Source organism: Podarcis vaucheri, assembly GCF_965113315.1.
Source record: "Podarcis vaucheri genome assembly, chromosome: 14".
NCBI lineage: Eukaryota > Metazoa > Chordata > Lepidosauria > Squamata > Lacertidae > Podarcis > Podarcis vaucheri.
In genome coordinates, this window is record NC_138752.1 from 19,084,522 (window position 1) to 19,102,655 (window position 18,134).

An 18,134-nucleotide genomic window follows, 5' to 3' on the forward strand; every position below is an offset into this window, starting at 1 on the left:
CCCTGACAAGCTGTTGACGGCCCCCCCCCCTGCGAGAACAATGGATCTGAAACCACAGACCTCGTAAAACTGTCAAACTCCTGTTACAATGTATCCATTCCTGCTAAATTGTATCCACTCTGTTTCCGCTTTTGATTCGTAGTACGGAATAGGCTGGAAACCATTGAAATCTTTGGAAATTGATATAAAATCAACCGTAACTCTGATTTCTTCGCTCTTGGTGTCATTCAACTCAGCCCCCCCCCTGGACTCCATGATGCTTCCCCTACTTCCATAATCCCCAAAGCGGCAGGTCACGTACACAGGAACTTCTTAATCCTGTCAGATGGTTTCCCATAACCCTTCCTTCGGGCGATATAAAGTGGCAGACGATGCATATCTCTGGCCCATTGTCTTGCCACCACCGGTACTCAATAAATGTTTATCTATGTATATTTCTTGCTCTGCATAACCCCCCCTCCCTCATCCAAAATGTTAATGAATGTAATCCCACCCCTTCTTAATCTATTCATGACGCGTGAAATATATTCATGACGTGATTTGCGAAACATGACCTTCCCATAATATATTCATGACGTTTCCTGCACTGTATTCTGGGTTGTGGAGGGAAATTTTAAAAGCTTGTGTCACCCCTTCCTCGGGGTTCAATGCTTTTTTGAACCTGTTGCGCAATAAACTCGGATCTTCGTATTTTGCTCCTGTGTCCGGCTGAGCTCCTTTATTCTCCGCAAGGACCCGCGGACTTAGTCCGACGAGCTGGGTGGCTGTGCACTCACGCACCCAGATTTTCCCGTGTCATTTGGCGCCTGAACAGGGACTTGAATTGCGGTTCTCCCGTGTTGCTGACCGGGGGCCCCGAAATCTTCAGCCGGCACCGGGCCATTTTGCTCGGGAAGATCTTTTGGACCTCCGGCCATCTTCCGGGCGGTAATCGGAAGTCCCGGAGTTCAGTCGGGGAGCAAAGAGGGATCCAGCCGGCTTATTCTTCGATCCCGGGATCATCATAGAAGACGCGTGAGTATAAGGAAAAGGAAAATCCAGTGCACTGGTGGGAAGGGGGTGGAAGTCTCCTGGCAACTGAATTCTCTGCCCTCCTCTCTATCGCTCCTTCTTGCCTTTCTCTTGGTCCGGTTAGTGAGAGAGACCGTGGACCGCCGCTCAACCCGAAAGGGGGGTTCTGAGCTCTATCTCTTTCCTTAAAATCTCCAGCCAGCCGCACCAATTGGGAGCCCGAAAGTAAGACGGAGAGACCCGACTTGAAAGATAGCCGACTCCCCGCAACGGGCATCCCAGTTGAAAGCAAGGGGTTGGAGCTCTTTTTCCGAACTTCCCGAGCGCCCTCACCGAGGGGGCAGGAAGGGGTCTGGCTTTACTATCACCAATCCCAGCCGCACCGGTCGGTGCCACGTAACACGTGTATCGTGCGTGAGCCCGCTTCCGAAAGCAAGGGGGATTTTCTATTCGAATTCTATCCAGGGATTACCCGATCTGGCACCGCATGGCGCGGGCGTCCAGTAGGGCCCCTTTTTCCTGAGAGTGTGACGATAGGTAGGAGGTTGCCAGGAGAGATTGCCCATGAGGAATTGGGCAGGAACCGGCAGAGTGGAAAAGAAACCCCAGGTTAAAGGAAAATAAGGGAATAGACTATAAGGAACCAGGTAGATAGAGCTCTTAAAAAAACCCCACTAAAGAAGTTGCCTAGCAGCTAAAGACCCCCTCTTTACTATATATCCTCGCAGTAGGCATACCAATTCCCTAGGTATACCAATCCTTACCGACCCTCTTTCTTTCTTTCTTCTTTTCTGTCTAGACACGCGTGAGTTAAAATGGGTACCCAGACTTCCAAACACGAGCGGGCTCACTCTGGGAGGAAGGCTTCTGGAAAGCCATCCCGATCTCAGAAAGACCCTGACTCCCCTCTCCAATTTGTTATTACGTATTGGAAGTCAATCCCTGGCCACAAACTATTATCAAAACAAAAGTTAGAGGACCTCTGTTCTGAAATCTGGCCCGCCAGTACTGCCTCTTCCAAGCCAGAATTGCGCTGGCCCCCGGGAGGCTCGTTTAATGAAGATCGTATGAACCATTTAAAGAAACATTTAATGGAAGAAAAACCCCGTCAATTGGAATATTGGGCTACCTTTGAGATCGTAAAAGGATTACTCCAAGCCTCAAAGGGAACTACTTCTTATCAACTGCCTATACTAAATCCTGGACGGCAGCCCATGCCACCCCCATATGACGGACACCTCGCGGATGACGATGTGCAACAAGCTCTGGTCCCCTTTTACTATAAGAGACCAACACCGCCTGCCCCTAGCGACAGCTCAAATAGTGACGAGGAGTCGGGGGATGAAGGGGCACAAGGGAACGAGAACAAAGTAATTACAAGACAACAGGCTAAAAGAGACCAAGCTAAGACCAAAGTCTTCCCCACCCCACTGCCCCGTAATACCGTTGAAGATCCCGTCCAAACTAGAAAGAAGCCTCTCCCCTCAGCACCACAGGAGCCCACAGTAGAACCCCTAGGTCAAAGCGCGGAGGCCCCGGGAACTTCTGACCAAGTGAGCTCAACCGTAACCTCTACTGCGGTCCAAATGCCTCTAAGAGCTTTGCCGATACCGCCTCTTCAACCCGACGGACCTCCGCGAATGGTTTATACACATCACCCCTTTTATACCTCCGACCTTGTAACTTGGTCGAACCAGATGCCCTCCCTGAGGGACGACCCTGACAAATGCCACCGGCAAATTAGTGCCATCTTCTCCACCCACAATCCCACCTGGCCAGATGTCCATGTCCTTTTAAATGCCCTTTTCAACGAGGCAGAAAAAGCGGACATCCTAACCAAGGCTGGAGAAGCAATAGAATTGCCAGATTACCAGAGGGGACGGCCCCAAGGGTTGGAGGCTCTATCGGCCCAGTGCCTCCGTGTGGAACCCTCATGGGACTACAACACCACAAACGGAATCTGGTGCCTGAATCTATTTAAGAAGGCCATCCTGGACGGCGTAAAGGCGGCCGGACAACGCACCGTTAATTGGACCAAGGTCCAGACAGTAATGCAGGGACCGAATGAGCACCCGTCCGATTATTACACCAGATTGGTCTCGGCCATTAAGACTTGGGGGGGAATAGATCCTGAAAATTCACAACATGAGGTGATAGTAAAAGGTTTCTTCAAAGATCAAGCCTGTCCAGACATTAGGAAAGCCTTGAACCTTCAAATTGGATACGATGGGAAAAGCATTAGTGAGATTTTGTCCATCGCAAAGTCCGTCTACAACTCCCGAGATGAGAGAAAAAGGAAGGAAAACAAGCCCGAGATCGAGCAAGTTTTAGCTTTAAGTATGGATAGTAACCATGACCCTTACCGAGGCAGAGGCTTCAACCGAGGCAAGGGGGTCCGGGGAGGAGGACCACCCAATCCTAACAGACAATGGGGACCGACTACCGGATGCTACTACTGCGGGGAGGAAGGACATATAAAAAGATTCTGCCCCTATCTTAACACACCACCTTACGGAGGGCAGGATTCTAAGCCGCTCCCCGCTCGAACCAACCGTTCTCCATTCCCCTCGCAGCCTAATCTAACCCAGGGGTATACAATTCAACAACCAACGACCTACACTCCGCACACTTCTCCAAATCCAATTCCTCAGACCCAGCGACCCCAACCGGGCCCACGGATTCAAATGCCAGCTATAAACCCGCCTCCCAACCCTTGGACCAATGCTACTACTTCTCCCTTGCACCCCCCAAATCAGCCACCACCGGATAACCAAGACACTTATTGACAACTAGAAGGGGATCCCACTCCTGCCCAAAACATTTGCCCCATACTAGCGCTGTCACCTGAGGATCCCGTTTGCACTATCGAAATCGACGGCCATCCTTACCAATGCCTACTAGATACAGGAGCCACATATTCCACCTTAACCGACAGCCACTTACAACCGGGAACAGTAACAAAAAAAGTAATGGGACTGGATGGGATACCCCGTACTTGCCCACTCTCGCAGCCAGCCAAAGTTACCCTCGGACCACTACTAGCGGAACACACCTTCCTTTTAACCAGCAGCCCAATAAACCTCCTCGGTAGAGACCTCCTTTGCAAGCTAAATGCCACCATAAAATGTTCTGCAGATGGCATCTATTTATATATGCCCGAGGACTCCGTCCCCGCATTCCAAGGCATAATACAGGAAGCTAAGTCGGATCGCCAATTCCCGGAACTCCCTCCAGAATTAGACGAGTTACCTCCATCCCTGTGGGGAACGGAATCAACCTCGGTGGGACTTTTAATTTCAGCCACCCCAGTTAAAATCATTTACCGGACCGATCTACCCTTCCCTTGTACCAAACAATACCCCTTACCCAAGGAGGCCATCGAAGGATTGACCCCAATGATTGAAGATTTCCTTGAAAATGGGATCCTAGTTCCATGTGCTTCACCCTGTAATACCCCAGTGCTCCCAGTAAAAAAGCCCTCAGCAGAAGGAGCCCCGATCCGATACCGATTCGTTCAGGACTTAAGACTGGTAAACCAATTCGTCATACCTCGCCACCCAGTGGTGGGCAACCCAAATTCTCTACTGAATGCCATTCCGGCAGGAACAACTTGGTACTCCGCTGCGGACTTGTGTTCCGCCTTCTTTAGTATACCTTTAGATCCCGCCAGTCAATTCCTCTTTGCCTTTACCTGGGGACCCAGTCAACTAACGTGGACAAGGCTGCCCCAAGGCTATGTAGAATCGCCCGCAATTTTCTCTGCGGTGCTACATCAAGATTTAGAAGATATACGTTTGCCTGCTAACTCCGCCCTCCTTCTCTATGTAGACGATCTCTTATTGTGTTCTACCAGTGAGGAGGCATGTAAAGCAGACACGAAACACCTCCTGTCCGAGTTAGCGAAGAAAGGACATAAAGTGTCTCCCAAGAAGCTACAATATTGCAAGCAGGAAGTAAAGTACCTCGGGCACATCCTAGGAGTAGGCACCCGAAGTTTAGCCACTGACAGGATAGAAGCCGTCACTAAAATTCCACTCCCAAAAACTAAGCGCCAGCTACGCGGCTTCCTTGGGATGGCGGGCTTTTGCCGAGCATGGATTGCCGGCTACAGCGAAATCACGAAGCCTTTAACTATCATGACCCGCCAAGACCACCCAGACACACTGATCTGGGAAGAGGAAGCCTATAAATCTTTTGAAAGACTAAAACGGGAACTAAGATCTGCCCCTGCTTTAGGACTGCCCGACTATCGCATCCCCTTTAACTTATTCATTCACGAACAAATGGGGGTAGCCTCAGGCGTCCTGACTCAAACTTTTCGTGATCAGGAGAGACCAGTAGCTTATTATAGCCTACAGCTGGATAACACTGCGAAAGGTGCAGTAAGTTGCCTCCGTGCCATCGCTGCGGCAGCCATCCTACTTGAAAAAGCCCAAGAAACAGTACTCGGACATGAAATAACTATTCATGTACCCCACTCCGTCTCCACCCTCCTCACCCTGAGGGGCTGCCATCATTTCTCAAATTCCCGCTTAAACCGCTACGAAGCCCTACTACTAACACCATCTAATGTCACCATCAAACGAGTCAATTCCCTCAACCCCGCCACCTTATTACCCCTTCCCGACGATGGCACTCCACACCATGACTGCGCCACCATAGTTCGCCAAGCTGAAAAGCCTCGTGAGGATCTAGATCACCTCCCCTTAGAGAACCCGGACCTAATCCTCTATACCGACGGTAGCTCAAAAGTCGTCAATGGGGAAAGAAAGAGTGGATATGCTGTTGTCTCCGATTTTGAAGTCCTAGAATCCAACCCAATTAATTCACAATACAGCGCCCAGGCCGCAGAATTGATTGCACTTATACGCGCGTGCGAAATCAGTGAGGGAAAGAAAGTCACTATTTATACAGACAGCAAATATTGCTTCGGTCTAGTCCACACGACCGGCCAAATATGGCTCCAGAGGGGCTTCCTCACTGCCGCTGGCTCCCAAATTTCTCATGCAGCCCTTGTAGAAAGATTACTAACCGCCATTCACCTGCCCACCGTCATAGCCGTCGTCCACTGCAAAGCACACACCAAAGGGAAGGACTCCGTCTCAAAGGGCAACCGACGGGCTGATAGGGCAGCCCAACAGGCCGCCCTTCGCCCCCCCGACAATGAAACCGAATTCCAAGCCTTGCAATTCCCGGCAGACATAGATCCCACTCAATTATACCTATCCGCTTTAGAAGAAGAAAAAACTAGATGGAAGTCTGTAGGCGCCACCGAGCAAAATGGTATGTGGATCCTCCCTGATGGCAGAGCCGTCCTTCCAAAGGCCTGGACTCCAAAATTAGTGAGGATCCTTCACCAACAGACACATTGGGGAAAAGAGAGACTAATAGAACATGTCAAAAGGTCCTGGTATGCCCCGGGGATAGCAGCCGCAGCCACAGCAGCTTCAAAAAACTGCGTCGTCTGCAGTAACTTCAACCCCAAACGTCAGCCCAGGAAACCCCCGGGAGCCAGACCATGGGCCTTTGTCCCCTTCGAAAGCCTACAGCTAGACTTTATTGACCTACCTCAATGCCAAGGCTTCAAACACGCCTTAATCATAATAGACCAATTCTCTTCCTGGGTAGAAGGATTTCCCTGTAAAAAGGCCACCGCCACAGTAGTCGCTAGGGCCCTCCTACAGGAAATTATTCCCAGGTTCGGTGTACCCCGCCATTTAGACAGTGATAGAGGGACCCATTTCACCGCGGATGTAGTCCAAATCGTGGCCAAAACCCTCCAAATCAAATGGGATCTGCACACTCCGTACCATCCGCAATCTTCCGGCCAAGTAGAACGCATGAATCAAGAAATAAAAATACAGCTAGGAAAACTCTGCAAGCTCACTGGACTAAAATGGGTAAATGCGCTTCCACTAGTCCTTCATAATATACGCAGCGCTCCAACCGGACCCCTGAAGCTTTCCCCTTTTGAACTCCTATTCGGGAGACCCCCTCCCGTTTACAATACTCTGTTTCCCCTCTCGGAACTTGAGGTGGGAGAAGCAGAGCTCACTAATTATGTCATTCAGCTCCAGATTCAACTCCAGCGCCTCCACCAGTACGCGGCCGTCGAAGGACAGAACCTACCCATCGATGTCCAAGCCCATTCCTTCCACCCAGGAGATTGGATCCTCGTTAAAGTCTACCAAAAACAACCCCTTCAGCCTTCCTGGGAAGGTCCTTACCAGGTACTCCTGACCTCACCGACCGCCATAAAAGTAGGAGAGAAAAGTGCATGGTTGCACCACACGAGGTGTAAAACATCACCGCCACCCCAGGAGACGTTCGAAAGCTTCGGGGAAGATTATACCTACACAACCCCACCTCCCTCGCCGGCCACCTATATCGACGACGAGGAGGAACAGACCGGACCAGCAGATCGGGGCCAAGATCGGGCTCAACAGACCGGACCAGTAGATCGGGGCCAAGATCGGGCTCAACAGACCGGACCAGTAGATCGGGGCCAAGATCGGGCTCAACAGACCGGACCGGATACCACGACATCCAACTGGACATCCGAGATCATTCCGGACACAAACGCCCTCAAGTTACGTCTCAAACGCTCCGAGAGCCTCATCTGACAGCTTCGTTTGACAGCTTCCTACGTCACTGCTTCTTCTGACAGCTTCGTTTGACAGCTTCCTACGTCACTGCTTCTTCTGACAGCTTCGTTTGACAGCTTCCTACGTCACTGCTTCTTCTGACAGCTTCGTTTGACAGCTTCCTACGTCACTGCTTCTTCTGACAGCTTCGTTTGACAGCTTCCTACGTCACTGCTTCTTCTGACAGCTTCGTTTGACAGCTTCCTACGTCACTGCTTCTTCTGACAGCTTCGTTTGACAGCTTCCTACGTCACTGCTTCGTCTGACAGCTTCGTTTGACAGCTTCCTACGTCACTGCTTCTTCTGACAGCTTCGTTTGACAGCTTCCTACGTCACCGCTTCTTCTGACAGCTTCGTTTGACAGCTTCATCTGACAGCTGTGCTTTGACAACTGCGAACTATATCCCTCCCCACCTACACACCAAACATGGGTCCTGCCCCCACCTTTCTTCTTCTCGCCGCCATATCCGGGGTCATGTTTACCTCATCAGACCACTGCACAGGACTACAAACGGATTACCACTTCTTAGACTATCACGAGGTCGAGACAGGGGGAAGGTCTAACCCCGACCGAATGGGGGACTTTGATTTCTGCCTTCCTGAGTCTCGGACCCTGTTGCGCCACTCCCTAGTACCCCGACTCACCAATGACGACTATTGGGAACTTTTCGTCCGAAACAAGGACTTACGCCGTATCGGGTCTGCTGCCCTCGCTCTAGATCAGTCTTCTTACCGCTTGACTTGCTATAACGGGACTTATCTCCTTTACAAAAATGGAGAAACCGCACGAAACCCAAACTGGACCGAAGTCGAGATAGGAGGGGCCTCTCACGCTTTCACGGACTTCAACCACCCCTCTGGAAACTTGATTTTCGGCTTCCAGTGTCTCCTCTCTACCCAAGAAACTCAGAAACCCCAACTCCAGGGACTCTGTCTGCGGCAGTTCTGCTGCTTGTGGAACCTTGGGGTTACTCATGAGTGGAAAGGGGCGGAATACCTGGAAGGATGGCATCACCCCATACACCCTTCACGCCCCCCCACATGGGACCACGTCGGACCCCTGAGATGCGGCGGGATCGCCAGAGACAGGCGACTACTGAATACTACCGACCCACTTCATCCAGTCGGTACAGCACCTAGACAATTCGGCACAGACTCTACGCTCCCAGGAGAGGACCTCCTTTCCTCCTGGGAACAAAACTCCTACATTAAACTTCTCAGCCAGGTGGCAAAAGAAGCACCCTACCCAGACTGCTGGATCTGTGCCCACGCACCCAGCCACCTCCAGCAGAGCCTCCCACTTGTCCCAGTACCAGTGACTTTGGAACAATTTCGCTCTGGAAATGTTACATCTTGGAATCTAACCGCGCTCAACTTGACACATCAGTATCTCTATCTCACAGGTCCTACAAAGGGACCCCTTTGCCGCCGTTTCTCCGGAGAAGGAACCTTCATTGGATCCAGTTCATGTACCTACGCTCTCGAAATCCTATCAACTGGAATGGTCACCGTCACCAACTCTAGGGGCCCCCGGACTTTTCCTAACCTCACCACCGCCTGGGCCGCTGTCGTTGGACACCCCTTAGGCTGGACACCCCAACCCACGGACTCCATGCTGCTGCATACCTTTGCTTCAGGCAGAATGGAGTCTTACCTAAGCGGCTTATTCTGGGTATGCGGACATCGCGCATATACATGGGTAAGCCCACATATGTCTGGATCCTGCTTCGTCGGCTACATCGTTCCCGGAATTAGGATAGTTCCACACCTACCCCCCGGGAGACAAAGGAATAAGAGGGAGCAGAAAGAGCTGTCAGATCTGTCAGACGTTGCTGCAAATGGAGAGACCGTAGGTCGATCACTTTTCCCCGCCTACGGTGCCGGTTCGAATCACGTGGATATTCTCCGACTCACCGACATCCTTTTAAAATTCATGCAGGAGGCGACCCAGATCACAGACTCTCTCATGTCAGAACTATCCGAGGTAAGACAATTGAGCCTGCAGACGAGGATCGCGACAGACTTCCTCTTGTCCAGTCAAGGAGGCACATGTGCATTAATAGGCACAGAGTGCTGCACGTACGTGACTGACCAGACCTTAAATATAACTGGACATTTAAACAACATTCATGAACTAGCAGGGAAGCTCCACGATATCCAGCATGAGGGGCTATCCGATGTGGACTTATGGGGATGGTTGCCCAAGCTAGGATGGCTCAGACAACTATTGAAAGTCGTTTTGTTCATAATCTTAATTGTTGTTCTTTGTGTTTCTATCCTGTGTTGTACCATGCGTTGTATCACCCCTTGCTGTTCTCTCCTCCGTCACTCTGCTTTGCCTAACTCCTTTCCTCTTCGAGCCTATTCCCGCTCCCGACATACTCCCACCTTCCCAGACTACGTACAGATGAGGCATTTGGGGGAAGGGGAATACGAGATCACCGAGATTTAGTGCTTCGATGGTGCGGAGAAAGGATTTGCAAGTTCTTACAGAACTTTAACGCAAATCTATCTCCGAATGGGGGACTGATACGGACCAGAAGGGGGTACCTCTTCCCCCTCCCCTTTCGTTGGAGCGTCCGAGGCGATGACCTCGAGGGTGCCCACCATATGTTCGCTCTCAGCCCCCTCACCGTTGCATAAGCACCACACTTTCCTCAGACCTCTCCCTCTTTCTCTCTTTTCCACGAGCGAAATAAGCTCAAATATTCCCCATCTTTCCTATGCCTATCTACGCTCCATACTTAGAACGAGTAGACCGAGTGTTCCTGTTTCTCCGCTGATTCCTATGACCCCGCTTTAGCCAATCACAGCCATGCATTCGTCCTGCAGGAGCTAGCTCAGGGAGCTACTGCACGCCTCATTTCACCCCTGACAAGCTGTTGACGGCCCCCCCCCCTGCGAGAACAATGGATCTGAAACCACAGACCTCGTAAAACTGTCAAACTCCTGTTACAATGTATCCATTCCTGCTAAATTGTATCCACTCTGTTTCCGCTTTTGATTCGTAGTACGGAATAGGCTGGAAACCATTGAAATCTTTGGAAATTGATATAAAATCAACCGTAACTCTGATTTCTTCGCTCTTGGTGTCATTCAACTCAGCCCCCCCCTGGACTCCATGATGCTTCCCCTACTTCCATAATCCCCAAAGCGGCAGGTCACGTACACAGGAACTTCTTAATCCTGTCAGATGGTTTCCCATAACCCTTCCTTCGGGCGATATAAAGTGGCAGACGATGCATATCTCTGGCCCATTGTCTTGCCACCACCGGTACTCAATAAATGTTTATCTATGTATATTTCTTGCTCTGCATAACCCCCCCTCCCTCATCCAAAATGTTAATGAATGTAATCCCACCCCTTCTTAATCTATTCATGACGCGTGAAATATATTCATGACGTGATTTGCGAAACATGACCTTCCCATAATATATTCATGACGTTTCCTGCACTGTATTCTGGGTTGTGGAGGGAAATTTTAAAAGCTTGTGTCACCCCTTCCTCGGGGTTCAATGCTTTTTTGAACCTGTTGCGCAATAAACTCGGATCTTCGTATTTTGCTCCTGTGTCCGGCTGAGCTCCTTTATTCTCCGCAAGGACCCGCGGACTTAGTCCGACGAGCTGGGTGGCTGTGCACTCACGCACCCAGATTTTCCCGTGTCAAACTAGAGGCCTTTCTTGGAATAATAGGTTTGGAATTGCCCCAAAAAGATGTTAGATTGTTTCTGTATGCCACAACTGCAGCTAGAATTTTGTTAGCTAAGAATTGGAAAACCCAAGAAGTCCCAACAGTGGAGGAATGGCAGATGAAGATGATGGACTTTTCAGAGCTAGCCGACCTGACTGGAAGAGTCTGCGACCAGAAGGAGGAGGAGTACCAGGAGGAATGGATGAAATTCAAAGACTATTTCATTAAATATGCTAAGATAACTTAATTGGAAAAATGTGCAAATATCAGATAGGCTTAGGATTTAATTATGTGATGTTCGAGAATAATATGTTTAAAGTCAAAATGAAAACAAAGATGTTAAGTGATTAAGTTAATTTTATGAGAAAATTGGTTTTGGAAAACTGTTACAATGATATACACTGAAATTCAGCCAGGGGGTTTTGAGGAAGTTACTTAACAATGTTACTAAGATTGGATCAAGTACAGTTAAGATGTATGTATGTATGTATGTATGTATAAATTTTTTGGAAAACCAATAATTTTTTTGGAAAAAAAGAAAAAGCAGCAAACACACACCCTAGAAAGAGAACACAGATAGACATAGAGAACCTCTTGATGCCTCCACCAACTTCTCAGCTTAGATGAGAACAGACATGGACAGTGGCTTCCAAACTTTCAGCTTTCAGGGTAATGCTTTTCACATCAGCTTTGCAAAGGGTTCTGGGGCACATTGTCCGCAGGGAGCATTGGCCAGGCCAGCAGGGCAATGTCGCTGCCCACTTTGGAGAGCCTACCTTATAACAGACCCATCATCACGAACAGCATAAGGGCCAGCAAATGCTTTCTTATAGAAGGATTCCTCAGGTTTCTGTAGCTTGAAAGTTAGCAGAGAGTGTAAAATACCAACTTAGTGTTTTTATTATTAAGAAGCAGACAGCACTGCCACCTGGTGCACAATAGGGGAAATACTTCCTGGTGCAACAAAACTTAAGCACCCCTTAATTTCAGACTAAGTGCAATTCAGACGACTACGCATCCTGATTTGCTTGCACAAAGCTTAGGCAGAGGCTAGGTTATATCCAGTCTTTATTGAGCATTTTTCCTGATTTGTTTGCAAGGAAGGTCAGTCGACCCTGAGCATTCATCCTGATTTGCTTGCAGGCTGTTTACACGCCTTGCCACACTTTCCCACAATCACATGCAGAGTCGCAAACTGTTACGGAGTTGCGAGCCTTGTTGAGCGCACGAACACTTCCAGCGCAATCGTGTCTGCTCAGAAATAACCCCGACTGAGTCCAACGGCGCTTATTGGGGCAACAGCGAAAATGCAAAGGTACCAAATGTTAGCGGAGGAGAACAAGGTGACTGCTTAATTACGGAAGCCAGTGATTGTTGCCAAGATGGTGAAAAAATATATATACTGTATCTGCACAGAAATCGCTACTGCATAAAAGCAGCAAAAATACAATTTTGCCACTAAGCCCCTCCTAACTCAGTGGCGAACCTGCAAGCCCTCTCGACCGCGGCAGGACTCGAACCTGCAATCTTCTGATCCGAAGTCAGACGCCTTATCCATTAGGCCACGCGGCCGCGCTCGAGACATGCTCTCCGCTAGACCTATAGGAAGTTGAGAAGCCGGGAGCTGGTTCTGAACCATCCTGGAAGATACCATTTCCTAGCGAGTGTCAAGGGGGGAGAGGGAGGGAAGAAAGTGGAGGTGGGTGGGAAACAAAACCAGCACAGCCTGTGTCTGAGGCAAACTCATTGCTTTCTCTATTTTCTGCTTGTTCTCTCAATATTTGGGCTGTGTTTAAGACGCGAAAGGACACTTTGGTAGCTTCCATATAATAATCCCCCCCCGTGTCGGGCGAGCTCACTCCAGTCGCGCGCCGGCGGAAGGTTCGCCTCGTGAGCTCTGGGGCGGGGCGGAGTTTGGGGTCGTGGGCAAAAATCACCTCATGGTGTTTTGGGTGCTTCGTGTACCCACGAAAGGGGGCGGGCGGTGGGGGCTGCTGGTGGTGGTGCTGTATAGCTTCTTCCCCCTACCACCGCCCTATTTTTGTGAGGAGGGGCAGCCCATTTTGGGGGGGAGGGGGTAAAATAGCCCAATTTAGGGAAGGGGATAATTTGTGGGCGCCCCTTTTGGGTTGGGGTGCTGGTGAGGAGAATAAATATTAACTCCTTTGGGTGGCATGGAAAAGAAGCTAAACTGAGGGGGGTAGGTAAATTTTGAGATAATCTGTAGATATATGTCTCTTTCTTTTTTGGAAGGGGGGTGGGAATTTGGGAATCAGAGATATTGTCTTATGCCCTCTGGAGGTTTGGTGTCCAAAGTGTTGGTGGTGGTGTTTTTACTGTGTTTTTAATATTCAGTCAGGAGCCACCCAGAGTGGCTGGGCCAGCCCAGTTAGATGGGTGGCATATACTAAAATTATTGTTATCATCATCATCTCAAGAAGACAAGTATAATCATCATTGTTTTCATAGAATTGTAGTTTTGGAAGGGGCTGCTCTTAGCAGTCACAGATATTATGGACTGCTTTTTTATTTCACCCTCCAGAGGGCTCGGGACACCCGTATTTATTTACGTGGCACATAGTTAAAACTAGGGAGCTCTCCCACAGAAGGTAGTGATAGGCACCAACTTGGTTGGCTTTACAACAGGATGAGACCAATTCATGGCGGCTCTCCCTGGCTAGTGGCCATGATTACTATGCTCTGCCTCCACAGCTGGAGATAGCAATGCTTCTGAACAGCGGTCGCTAGACACCAGGGTAGAGGAGAGTGCTTTTGTGCTTGGGTCCAGCTTGTAGCCTTCCCAGAGACATCTGGCTGGCCACTTTGAGAACAGGATTCTGGGCTAGATTGGCGGTTGCCCTGATTCAGCAGGCTCATCTTCCATTCCTATACATATCCTCATTTACCCTCACAAGAACCTTGGGAAGTCAGTCTGACTGAAAAGTAGTGATTTGACCAAAGTCATTTTGCAAGCTTTGTGGATGAGTGAGGTTTTGAATCCTTTGTCTGAATCTGGAACACTTGTCTAGGCGCTTCACAACTTTAAACACTATGTGCCCAGCATCTTGGGCAGGAAGATGGCAAAAATTCCACACGAACCCTCAATTCTGTTAATACTTTTTGTCTCCTGATAGATCTTCTGTATCCTCCATGCTGCTCATTTTTAGTGAAGATGAAGCGCTTGGTGTGGAATACAGGTCCCTTCGGATTACGGGGAATACAGAGGTGGTCCTCGGGTTCTTCTGCCAGCCGCCTGGTTCAGGAGGAGATGGCACAAGATACTGGTTCTGTCCCCAAACAGCAACGCATCAATCCACTTGGCATCCAGATGCTTTCTAAGCATCTTCATGAGCAGATTTTCCGGGGTGCCCAGATTGAATATTCAGAGGAAGACATCCAGAAGAGTGTGGCACACTTGCAGAAGCATGACTTGTGGGGTAAAGAGACAACTACTCTTCCTGATGTGGAATTGCAGCTGCCCCAGTTGTATGGGGCCAACATCGATGAACATTTCCGCATCTTGGCACAGAAGCAGAGCCTCCCATATCTGGAAGCTGCTAAGGAACTTCTTCAGTTTGGGATCCCACCAGTGCCGCAGGAGTGGGCTTGGAAAGCTGGGTGGACACGATACGGACCCAGTGGGGAGAAGACAGCTGTTGATTTCCCTGATGAGCGGGCCTTGGTGTTTGATGTGGAAGTGTGCATGAATGCAGGCCAGTGCCCTACGCTTGCAGTAGCTGTTTCCTCAAATGCCTGGTAAGATGCCGACAGCTCTGGTAGAAGGGTGAAAGTTTTTGTTCCTACAAACTTTGTATAAAAATAGAACCTATTAGGCAACAACAACATGACCTAGTCAGTGTCCCACTGCTTCTGTCCCCAGTGTCCCAAAATACTTTTTTCATTGCTCATTGTTTTATTCCTATATACCACTTTTTGGCCAAAGGCCCCTGATCAATCAGCATCTCACATCTTTCTAACAGACCACTTCTTCCTGTTCTTATTCAGTTCCAGGTCTCATACCATAGGGCAAGGCTGGAGAGCCTCAGTTCCATGCAGCCCTCTAGGTCTCTTTCTGGCCCTTGAAGGCTACACCGCTCCCTGGCCCTGCTTCATATCCCCCCCCCTTTTTTTTGAATGATTGAAATGTGTCCTTGCACTTGGATAATGTTTCTTGCTTTCCTGTAATTAGCTTATGGTACATAAGTACAATTTGTATTTGTTGCTCTGCCAGTGTTTGCCTTTGGTTCCACCCACCACTGGCATGTGGCCCTCAGAGGTTTGTCCAGAGAGAAATGTGGCCCTTGGGCTGAAACCCCCCTCCCGCTTATACATCATGCTGCTATCTTTTCTTCTGGGGTTCTGTTGTTGAAAGAGTGCCAGAAAAGAATAAATGTTTCCACCTAGAGTTTCCTGGGCTTCTGTAAAAGAGCAAGAACAAGAAACTGTGCTTATGAAGAGACAATTACCGTATTTTTCGCCCCATAAGACGCACCGGCCCATAAGACGCACCTAGATTTTTTGGGGGGAAATAAAGGAAAAAAATTTTATTTCCCCCCCAGGTGCGCTGCGCTACACCAGGAGCTTGGGGCGTGCGGAGCTCAGCGCGCCCCAAGCTTCTGCGTGCCGGCAAGGTCTCCGCTAGCGTGGGAGAGCCGGGCGCCTCTCCCAGGGCTAGCGGACCCCTGTGCTAATCCAGAAGCTTGGGGCGAGCTGAGGTCAGCGCGCCCCAAGCTTCTGCGTGCCGGCAAGCAGTCCGCTAGCCCTGGGAGAGCCGCGGGGCTCTCCCAGGGCTAGCGGATCGCTGCGCTACACCAGGAGCTTGGGGCGTGCTGAGCTCAGCGCGCCCCAAGCTTCTAGGTGCGCCCCAAGCCTCGCGCACCCGGTGGGACCTCCTGCCGGGTGCGCGAGGCTTGCAGACACTCGCCCGAAGCAGGGGGGGCCCTCCCGAGGGCTCCCCGTGCTTCGAGTGACAGGCTGCCGCCCCAAGCCTCGCACACCCGGTGGGACCTCCTGCCGGGTGCGCGAGGCTTGCAGACACTCGCCCGAAGCAGGGGGAGCCCTCCCGAGGGCTCCCCGTGCTTCGGGTGACAGGCTGCCGCCCCAAGCCTCGCGCACCCGGTGGGACCTCCTGCCGGGTGCGCGAGGCTTGCAGACACTCGCCCGAAGCAGGGGGAGCCCTCCCGAGGGCTCCCCGTGCTTCGGGCAACAGGCTGCCGCCCCAAGCCTCGCGCACCCGGTGGGACCTCCTGCCGGGCGCGCGAGGCTTGCAGGCATTCGCCCCATAAGACGCACCCCGATTTCCCCTTCATTTTTGGAGGGGAAAAAGTGCGTCTTATGGGGCGAAAAATACGGTAATGTTGTATTGGGGGAGGGGGTTGTGTGACCTTCCATTATATATTTGGAGGAAGCCCTCTTTGTCGACTCACAAAATTCTTAACCAGATGTGTGGGTTGTGCACAGATGCTGTGGGACGGTCAGAGATGTGTTAAATTAGAACACTGGAACTCTCACCTAAACTTTTTCAAAGCAAAGTGAGAATTGGAAAAGGGGCTGTATTTTCCTTGTTTTCTTGAACTTCATCTTATGAATCCTAGTTTAGCTATCCCTTCAGTACACATATACAATATGTGGCCCATGTTAAATTAAAATTTTAAAATAAAATAAATAAATGCTGGTGGTGGTGATTCAAAGTGTTTTCACCCTGCTCTTCAGTTGGAAAAGCCCACAAAGCAACTTAAAAATTAATAAAATAACACATTATTTGCCCCTATGATTACAAAGACGTAGCATGAAAGCAAAAAAGGATTTTGGGAGGGAAGAGCCAAACAAGAGGCACCAAATTCTTGATGTTAGGTTCTTAATATGACCATGTCCTTGTTTTCTCTGGCAGTGTGATAGCTGCTCTACATGGTTAGTCATCTGTGTGAATGTGCCCATTTGGTTTGGACAAGCTTTACACACAGCAGGGGACCCTCCCCTAAAGCACAGGTGTTAAAATCAAAGTTGTTTTAAAAGGTAGGTGCTCCTGTAGTGTGATCTTATGTGTGCTGGCTCCTGAGCATCTCCCACTAAGTTCAACAAGATTCATTCTGTAGTAAATCTTCTTAGGATTGTAACAGGTTTTTTTCCCCAAAATGAAATTGATATGGATGTTAAAATGAGTGCAATGCTGCAGCATTCTTTCTGAAATTACTAAATTTTCAGATCTAGAAAGAAATGAAGGTGGGTTCAGGTGTTCTATCGTGCCCTGGAAAGAGTGCTTTAGTTCACACAGCTGGTTGTGTTTGCTCCTCAGGTACTCATGGTGTAGCAAGCGACTGTTAGAGGAACGGTACACCTGGTCCAGCCAGTTGACTCTGTCAGATCTCATCCCTCTGGAAACGAGCAGCAGCCTTGCCAAGCAGGATTGGCAAGAGAGGCTGGTAGTGGGTCACAATGTCTCTTTTGACCGTGCACACATCAAAGAACAGTACCTGATTCAGGTAAGTCATCTTTGTCTTCCAATCTTTTCTTGTATGCAAGCTGTTATTGGTGGCTGAAGCCTAGATGTTTGTGGTAACATGTATCAATTCAGTTGCTATCATAGCCATGAGCCATAACTTAGAAAATTGCACAACAAACAAGATACAAATAAATACTTGTAGAAATGAAGTTTAGCAGATCAAATAGCAGATCTGTATTGAAGCAAAATTTTCCCCGCAGCAGTTAGCTAGGTGTTTATTTTATTACAAAGTCCTTGTGAATCTTTGATGCTGCAGTTGCAAACAAAGCAGCTGTCCTTGTTGGTT

General features: G+C 49.6%; 1 protein-coding gene across 1 annotated transcript in view; it reads left to right on the forward strand.

The window, feature by feature from the left end:
- The first annotated feature begins 13,265 nt into the window (after positions 1-13,265).
- Positions 13,266-18,134, forward strand: part of POLG (DNA polymerase gamma, catalytic subunit) — a 29,865-nt gene continuing 24,996 nt past the window's right edge. Inside the window, exons 1-3 of the mRNA XM_082198319.1 lie at positions 13,266-13,546; positions 14,481-15,102; positions 17,642-17,828. Coding sequence (XP_082054445.1) covers positions 14,519-15,102; positions 17,642-17,828 — 771 coding nt within the window. The 5' untranslated portion in view covers positions 13,266-13,546; positions 14,481-14,518. The remainder of the gene's footprint in view (positions 13,547-14,480; positions 15,103-17,641; positions 17,829-18,134) is intronic.